This window comes from Amaranthus tricolor, chromosome 1 (assembly GCF_026212465.1).
Source record: "Amaranthus tricolor cultivar Red isolate AtriRed21 chromosome 1, ASM2621246v1, whole genome shotgun sequence".
Lineage (NCBI taxonomy): Eukaryota > Viridiplantae > Streptophyta > Magnoliopsida > Caryophyllales > Amaranthaceae > Amaranthus > Amaranthus tricolor.
Genome location: NC_080047.1, coordinates 5,396,694 through 5,405,905, shown reverse-complemented (window position 1 = coordinate 5,405,905; position 9,212 = coordinate 5,396,694). Strand labels below are relative to the sequence as shown.

The 9,212-nt window shown below is 33.7% G+C and overlaps 1 protein-coding gene across 5 annotated transcripts; it reads right to left on the bottom strand.

The window, feature by feature from the left end:
- Nucleotides 1–574: 574 nt before the first annotated feature.
- LOC130823425 (boron transporter 4-like) lies at nucleotides 575–8,747 on the bottom strand. Of its 5 annotated transcripts, XM_057688049.1 has the most exons (13): nucleotides 8,630–8,747; nucleotides 6,872–6,994; nucleotides 6,696–6,778; nucleotides 5,799–5,991; nucleotides 5,286–5,424; nucleotides 4,690–5,022; nucleotides 4,423–4,596; nucleotides 4,141–4,236; nucleotides 3,941–4,057; nucleotides 3,544–3,863; nucleotides 2,722–3,001; nucleotides 1,865–2,080; nucleotides 575–850 (listed from the first exon to the last, which is right to left on the bottom strand). In XM_057688049.1, the coding sequence occupies exons 2-13, from the start codon at nucleotides 6,964–6,966 to the stop codon at nucleotides 800–802; spliced, it is 2,097 nt and encodes a 698-aa protein (XP_057544032.1). In that variant the 5' UTR covers nucleotides 6,967–6,994; nucleotides 8,630–8,747; the 3' UTR covers nucleotides 575–799. The 5 variants fall into 5 exon arrangements, with proteins under 5 accessions (XP_057544032.1, XP_057544036.1, XP_057544042.1 ...); XM_057688053.1 differs by lacking the exon at nucleotides 8,630–8,747 and having other exon boundaries at nucleotides 6,891–6,980; XM_057688059.1 differs by lacking the exon at nucleotides 8,630–8,747 and having other exon boundaries at nucleotides 5,923–5,991; nucleotides 6,891–6,980.
- Between the last annotated feature and the right edge of the window lie 465 nt (nucleotides 8,748–9,212).

The following is a 9,212-nucleotide window of genomic DNA, read 5'->3' as shown; positions in this document are numbered from 1 at the left end:
GGAAGGCACTCACAATATGACATACTCACTCTTATTCACCTAATGTGTTTCATTTAACTTTTTATCATTTTTTAGGTGGTAAAAAGAGACTACATTTAAAAGAAAAAAATAAAGTATTTTTAAATTTTAATAGGGGTAAAGTAGGGTTAATAGTTATAAAAGTGTAAAAAAGTTAAGTTTAGTAAGGATAAATTGGTAAAGTTAATATACTTAAAATAAAAATGAGATATTTAGGGTGACTTGATTAAATAAGGAATTGAGACACTTAAGATGAATAAGAGAGAGTATTAAAAAAAACAATTTACATAAACCGTATGAAAATTAAAGAAAATAGTAATCCTTCCATTTCAATGACTTTGTTTCATTTTACTTGGGCACAAAGTTTAAAAAAGTTGAAGAGACCATTATAAATTGATAAGTATTTTGCTAAATTTTTATTAGAGGACAAAAAAGTGAAGGAGACTACTATGAAATAAGGATAGGTAAGGGTAATATTATAAAAGAAAAAAACCAACAAATATAAAAATGGGATAAAGTGAGTGAAATAGACGAATAAAAAATGAAACAAAATCAATGAAATAAAAAAAGTATGAATCATTTTCAAAAAGAAAATATTACATATTAAACATGACATATAATAATAAAAAATGTAACAGACTTAAATTGTAATAAAGTACCTAAGATAATAATGACCTCAATCTTAACTACTTGGCTAAGATGTCATGGGCTATGACCAACCATTGTTGTTTAGTTTTGTAGTAATGTCTCATCTTCATTAATGTCAAACTTCTCTGCTTGATCATTCAAAACTATTACTCCGTGCTGGATGAACAATATCTTGACGTTGAATCTGAAAGAAAAAAATCAACGTAATTTATGAGAATTACAATTGTTCTTTTTTTAGGCCTATTTTCCTTATTTGACAATTCTTTATTACTTGTACCTTTGCTTTTTTACTAAAAAATTTCTTAAAATAGGCCTGAAAATAACATTATATTGCAATACTTTTTTATTGAGCCAAGACCCGAAAATCTCCTATAGGCAAATGGAAAGTAGTGAGAATCGAACTCTTGTCACAAGGGTGAAAATTAAAACTTTCAGCCTGCCACTGTGTCAACACATGATTCTTTAGAATTTAGTTATGACTAAGTTTTCATGATGTTTAACATAGTGTAAAACAGTCGTGATCGTGGTAACGGAACACTAATGCGGTAACGAGAGTGATGCGGTTATCATATTTGCCTAAATATCGGTTGAAACCATAAGATATCTCTTGATGCGGCCTGAAATGTGGTTTTTTTACACCTTTACAATGCGGGAAAAATCTGTTTGTTTATTTTGAAAACCTTTACAACACGACCGATGGAATGCGATGCGACCTTATTTTTGTCATGTTTTGTTGATTCTTTTAGAAATACTTCACATGTTAGATAAGATCCCGCATCGATAAAATAGTGTGTTGTTAACTTGCATATATATTGGGTGAGCTAATCCTCCTACTACCATATAGTTTTAGGAAACAATGAACCTCACCAAGTGTATGTGCAAGTCAAAGCTTGTGACCCGTGGGTTCATGGACCCGAGCCCTTAGGTGTCTCGTGTCCACACGAGTGGGCCACGGTGAGATTATGTGACGAATTATCACGGCCTAATAGGTTCTTTTATATAATTATTCGATGTATGCCAAAGTCATAAAAAGTTTACGAATTTTGTTTTATTTATCCCTCATTCTAAGTGGAATAAGTATCACTAGATATAAGGAGGGAAATGACGTGACAGAGTATACATATCCTAAGGGCTAGGTCTGAACCAGATTTTTAACCCAATAATGAAATCAATAAAAAGAAGCAGAGAAAGTTCAGACCTGTGGATTATTAAAGCTAAAGGTTCTGATCCTGAACTCTCCTCTACTAGTAGTGAGTTCATCTAATATCTCATTTCCCATAGGTTCATCTTTAGAAGTTTCCCTTTGTATGTTACTAAAGCTCAAAGTTCTGATCCTGAACTCCCCTCTGCTGGTTGTAAGTTCATCTAGTTTCTCACCGCGATCTCCCATTGGTTCATCTTCATGATTTTCACTCTGTCAAACATATGTACGCATCACATTATACCTCTTTTTATGTAATGATTAGTGTTAGAGTATATTACATATCGTAGGATTTCAATGACCTCCTTTGGTTGAGTTGGTTCCTTGACATGGTATCAAAAGCCAACATAACAAGAGGTCACGGTTTCGAATCTCAACCACCCCTCATTTAAATGGAGTATTTAGCACCAGGTATGAAGAGAGTCTGTGCTGCATCCATACTTGTAGTCCAAAGGACTCTCATGTGAGGTGGCGTGTTAGAGTATATAACATATCCTGGGGCCTCAACCATCAGCTTAAGCTCTTGGTTGAGTTGATTCCTTAACATGGTATCAGAAGCCAACGTGAGTACGTGACAAGAGGTCACGGGGTCGAATCTCAACTACTCCTCATTCAAGTGGAATATTTAGCACCAGGTATGAGGAGCGCCTGTGCTGCATCTACACTTCTAGCCCAATGGGCTCTCGTGTGAGGGGGCGTGTTAGAGTATATAACATATTCTAGATCTCAACCATATATTTAAACTTTTGGTTGAATTGATTCCTTGATAAGCTAATGGTTAAGGCAGGCCCCAGGATATATACTCTTAACAATTAGTAATGCAAGAAATGGTGGTTTAGAGCTTCATATAATACCTTGAAAGATAGACTAACAGCGCGTCTGGGTGCACCGATAATCTCCTCATACTCAGCAGCATCCAGTTCTTGTAGATAAATCTGTTCAAAAAACTTTGGGAGAATATGTTGTCTTATGCTTATCAGAAGGAAGAATGGTAAGGGGAAAAGTATTCCAGCAATCGGAATCCAAGTGATCCCGAAACAGATCAGTAAGTACACAAACTGGAATATTGTGAATGCTGCAATGCACTTAAAGGGTACTGATTCTATGTATGATGCATGAAGACCTTCCAATACTCTGCATCAGAAGACAAATAACATCAAAATTTGCATTTATAAGCGATTAGAAAATGGAAAATTTATCCTTAAGTAGCTGCATTCACACTAAATTCTAGCCCAAAGGGCACTTGTATCAAGGGCGTGATAGAGTATATAACATCTTACAACTATGAGCTTAAGCTTTTGGTTATGTTGCTTTCTTGACAAGTTTATTAAATCGTTTAAAGTTGAATATATGTTAGAGTATATAATATAACCTGAGGCCTCAACAATCAGTTTAAGCTTTTAGTTGAGTTGTTTCCTTGACATGATATCGGAAACCAGCGTCACAAGAGGCCACTGGTTTGAATCTCAACCACCCATCATTCAAAGTGGAATATTAAGCGCTAGGTATGAGAAGGGACTGTGCTACTTCCACACTTCTAGCCCAAAGAGCTCTCGTGTGAAAAGCGTGTTAGAGTATATAACATATTTTGGGCCTCAACAATGTGTAAGCTTTTTGGTTGAGTTAGTTGCTTGACCCTATACTTGAAATTTGGAATTCAGATGACTAAAGCTTACTTGTATCTTCTTGATGGAGTGATGAAAAGGAGGAGGATCCTTTCCCAAAATTGGCTTCCCGGGAGACTATCAATAGCCATATATGCAAAGTATCCCCAAAGAACGGAGGTGGGTATCAACTTGATCACGGGCATAGCAAACATAGCCATTAATACTAAAACCGATTGTAAGAGGTTGCTCACTCTTTGCTCGTTCACTCTAACGGGCAAAAAAGGATTGATATGATCAAGCGTAAAACCATTGTTTTCTTTTCCTTCCTTTCCGTCTTTCTTCATCACTGCCTGTTTTAGTTCTTTAAGCTCCTTGGCAACTTCAAAGGGCTGAAATAAGTTTAAGGTGTAATAAGTTCACATATAGGTCAACTAAAAATGAAGCTTAATGTGAATTAAGAGCTTACATCCGAGCTTTGATCCATTTCGATAAATATATCTTCGATCTTATCATAGATTTCGGTGCTACTTGCATTGTTCTTTATGTTTTGTTTCGCACACTTCGCCATCTTCTTCCCCATTAGCTGTTATTCGATACGTAATATAAGAAGATGCACAACGGACTCAAAATAACAAAAACGACTTTGCTGAATGTTTGTTCACCTACCTGACGTTTAAGGGTAGCGAGGCTCTTAGTATGCATTGGTGATTGCGGAAGGACACCATTTGATGGAGGAAGTCCAATTAGTCCACAAAGCAAAGTCTACAATTGTACAACCAAATTACATATAAGTCCATCAGATTCAGGAGCGAATACAAGATACTAATATAAAGTGGGCACACATTCCTTTCTGCATGTGTATTAAACTAACTCGTCTGTTATTTCTCAGTGCTAGCAGTTACGCGATTTAAGGTGCAAAAAGAAGGTTTATAATTGAGTTCAACATACCATAAGTCCAAGAACTAAGATATCATAGTGGTAAGTGGAAGGCTTTCGTAAATTGAACTCCTTTTGCTGCGCGAGTTGAGAAGCAACACTATGATCAAAGAAGTAGAGTCCGGCCACCATCACAGCAGGGATTATCGCAGCAAAGATGTATACTACCGGTACCTTAGCCATATCCTACATTTTCGACACGAAATTCACATTTTTTTAGCTACTAAACCTTGTAATAGCATAACTAAATTCACTTCTTTTGGCACAATGAAAAATTACCTTGACAACAGTCCAATGATACAAAGATTCAGATTGCCAAGGCAGAGGGCTGTAAAGTCGTCTAGGTACTCCCTCAGGAACGCCATTAGGAACACTAAATGATACAGCGGTCCAGACCACAACCATTAAAGGAACCCCATAATCGGCAATGAAGCTTCTAACACGACTTGTACTATAGCGCCATGCTCTTGCCCTACGACTTTTTAAGGCCGTTGAGAGAAGACCAAAGGTAAATATGATACCGAGAAGCCCATTTACATAACGCCATTGGAACTGGAATTTCATTTCGCTAGGATTCTCGCCCTTAGGAATTCCAAATTCACTCACAGCTCCCTGCACAAACACATGTGTAGCAAATTCATAAGAACAAACGGACGGAGAAGGGGCGAATCTAAAATGCCGAAAATTCACATTTGCATGTATATGGAAGCAACTTGGCTTCACTTCTTTATGTTACATGTTATACAATTCAGTGTTAATAGATTTCTAGTCAAATGACTGAGGCCATGGTGTAGGCAGGCCCAGGCTTAGATTCCGATGGGTCAAAAGGAGTACTTATTGTTTCCCAAATAAGTGAAATTAAACAAGATTGGTACCTTGATAGTCTCTTGGATGAAAAGAACAGTGATCAACATGCCAAAGAGCTCTCCGGCAAACCTAGTGAAGCGATTAATGATCGTTGCAGCATTGAATACCGAAAGCAGAATTAACATGAGGGAGGTCCACACACAAACCCTGAACAATTGCCATTACAAAAGATACAAACTTAAGCAACCATATATCAAGATTATCATATTATTAAGATCAACTTGTCTTGTATGAGACGATCTCACAACTAGGCGCAGGTATCAGCTGGGGGTTTCTTGACTGCGCGCATCCCTCTTTACTCTCTCCTTGAGGGTACTGGGTATGGTTTGTCCACCTCTTTCAGGAAAAAGAAAATCTCCCACCCGAATCCTGCCTTGTGCGGGATACTGGGACTGTCCTTTAGTCAATTTCTCTAATAGACTAAATATACATGGGCTAGTTGAATAAAGATAGTTTCACCATTAGACTGTCTAATTTAAGAATTTGTGTTAAGGATTATGTTTACGAAATAAAGAATGTACCATCCGGTCCAAGCTAAGTAAAGTTGTTTTCCCAAATCAGGCCTTCCTTGGGCAAATTTGTAAAGATAAGAGTACATAATCACAGTAGGTTCAGCAACTCCTACTATTAAGAGAGGTTGCCCACCAATTAATGATTGTATGATTCCACATATTGCTGTTGAAGCTAAAGTCTCAACTGTGCTCAAGCTTCCATCTACATGAAATCAAAAACAGCATCTCAAAAATTTTAAATGTGGGTTTTTCATAAATATGTCCATTTTCAATAGAATCATTAAATTAGGTTGGACTTATTATGAATATCAATATACTATCGGGAAAATATGAGGTGCACACACTCCATTATCCATAGAGATATCATCCCAAAATCATATATAATGGAGGAAAAATTACTTATAAAGTATACACAGCATCTTTAATTCTTCGATATGGAATAAATCATCCCAAGAGATTATATACTTCATTCGTTCTTTTGTTTTGAATTATACTATATACTAATAATTATTATAGGTGCTACGGTTAAATAGTAACAAAAATTCATTAATTGATATAGTTTTACTCTATATTTTTTATGCCAACAAAAAATATAGTTAAGTGGGGATTATATTTGATTTATGTCCACTATATATATTCATAATATTAATTTTTAAAATTTTTAATTATGTAAAAAAATTAAAAGTCAAAATAATGCATTAAATAGCGTAAAAACAATATGTAGCAACTTATTTCAACTAGAGAAAATAGTAAAGGAAAAAACTATGAATAATCACAACTTTAAAGGGTATTTTCCTATAGTAAAATGACTTATTAGAGTATTTGCGTTTTTATTTTCGTCTTAGACCCAAAAAAATAATTTTTCCAACAAGTATAAATTTGTAGTAACTGAGTAGGAATTTATACCTGTGTCTCTGCTGAGTTGTTCTCCAAAAGCTATGACAGGAAGTGCAGAAGCAAAGAAAATGAAGGTTGTTGGAGCTAATATCCTATTTTCCAAAATAAGATAATTAAGTAAATAATTTTCAATTTTATTTCAAAATATTGAAGTTGAATTTAAAGTTGAAAAAAGAAAAAGTTACCCAATTCCAGATTTAATACCTCCAATCCAATCTTGCTTGTAAAATACTAATCTTCCATGTACATCATTTGCAATCCCTTGTAATGGGGGCCTCATTTTCCCAACTCTCAGATTTTAATTTTCCCTATTTTATTGATGATAAATAATTTAGTACTAGTACTTAATAAAGATTAAGGAGGAGTTTGATAAACGGCTCAAAGCTTATTACAGTGATTGATTTTTTATCTGATTTTATTAACTGATTTGACTAGTTGATTTTGAACCTTCTGCTATGAGTAGTTTATTTTAAAATTAGCTTATTCAAAACAATAAATGATTCCAACCATCTAATTTACCAAATATTAACATTGACTGGTTTAACTCCAACCCTATATTTATATCAAAATAAATTACGATTGCCCAATATTTTGCCTAACACCCCTTATAATTTTAAAAATGGCTTATCCACCTTTCTTAATCCCTTACGTGTTTACTCTTATATCACAATTATTTTGCATCAATTCAAATAAGAATATCATGAACAGATTCGTCTTCGACATTTTAAGGGCCCTGACTAAAATATAAATTATGGGCTCCTAAAATCTAAAATTACGTTCTAATACATTTTGGTATTTGTAAATTTGGTTATTAATACTCTAATTAGTACGATTATTTTTTATTAATATTAAAATATTGCAAAATTTTATAATTACATGAAACTAACAACTATTAATCATAAATCTCAAATAACCATTTCTTTTTAAGTTCAAAATTTAAACCACTATCATCACTCTCTTAATTAAACTAATAATAAAAGTAGTAAATGAAAACTTGTCAAAGAGAGATTATACAATTAGCATAAAATAATAATACTAATATATTGCTAACCTAAAATAATTTATACAAGTATATCCTAATTATTCAATACAAGCTGATAATACAAATTTGTTAACCAATTTATCTAATTATCTTTTAAAATATAGATTGAATTTGAGTTCAAATTAAATTTTAATATTTTCCCATTTATTTAATTTTACTACACAATGCAAAAAAACCTCATTTTAAATTTGACCATATACGATATAGCAAAAGTATAAGATCCCTTATAAATCGGAGCTCTGAGCAGGAGCTCATGGAGCTCCACCAAATAGCCGGCCCTGATCATGAAATAGTGAAACTGGAACATAAGAGTATTCATTATTAAGATGCAAAAATCCAAAAGAAAAATTATTAGCTTGCAGAAGAAATGACATAGCGTATGTGATAATTAATACTTTATTTATTTATATTAAATAGAATAATAAAACTAAATGAATAAAACTAAAGAATAAGTAACTATTAAAAACAAGGCTCCTCTCTAACCCTCCATTAAGAAGATTAATTTCCCTCGCCTCTTATATTAGTCCATGACGATTTGTGACATTATTATCCTATAAATTCATTCGTGTGGACACCTGTCACACATTTACAGGGTATTATGAATTTGGGCTCATAAACTCTAATAAACGTTGATTTACATATATACTTAATAAGTTATATTTTTTGCTATTTTAGTGATGTGAAATTTTCGTTAGTGATTATCTTTACACTAGATTTTAAAAATATTAATAACATAATTGAAAGTAAAAAAAAAAAATAATAATAATTTTATGAAAGATGAACAATATATGAATATGCATGGAAATAGTTATGGTAGCTATGACTAATGACAAGAAATTGATACTCCAAAAAAAAATAAATTATATGAAGCAAATAAAAATATAGAGTGAGAATAACATACATCGGTTCGTCGGAAAATGTTGGCGAAGTGGGAAGTTTCTCTCTCTAAAAAATGCACAGTGGGAGTTGAAGTAGAGAGAAGAGAAGCACAGCGTAGGAAGGTTGTTTAAAAGGGCCGCGCGTTGGGCAGTGGGCAGGTGACCCGAATATTTGTTGACCTGTAAGTGGGGCCTACATCTCATGACTTGGGACTTGGAGGAGTGTCTGTGTTTCATTTCTCTGACTACACTACAAAAACGTTTCGGTATTGTTTATGCGTGGACTACTCATTCTCTGCTCCTGAACCCTGATTTCTGAAGCATTAGCTGTCAGTTGTCACCAAACCATTTTTTAACTATTTTTTTTGGTTATTATTATTTGTCGCCACCCTTTTTATTTTTTCGTCACCCCCCTTTATAATGAAATTACAATATTACCCCTGCTCATTTAAAAATTACAAAAATGCCACTTAACTAAACCAACACTATTATTATCGATTAATTACACTATTATCGCTTAATAATATCATTATCGGAACTTCATATATATAGAAATTTCAGATGGGTTATTGTAGTATATTCGAGTTCAAACACGGTACTTTCTCT

What these genes read in the sequence shown, in the direction of transcription:
- LOC130823425 (XM_057688049.1), bottom strand. Translation starts at nt 6,966, where the DNA reads ATGAGGCCCCCATTACAAGGGATTGCAAATGATGTACATGGAAGATTA. An exon ending in TCATCCAAGAGACTATCAAG is followed by an intron (nt 5,023 to 5,285) that starts GTACCAATCTTG and finishes GTGTTTGTGCAG; the next exon opens with GGAGCTGTGAGTGAATTTGG. An exon ending in CTGTTAGTCTATCTTTCAAG is followed by an intron (nt 2,081 to 2,721) that starts GTATTATATGAA and finishes TATGTTTGACAG; the next exon opens with AGTGAAAATCATGAAGATGA.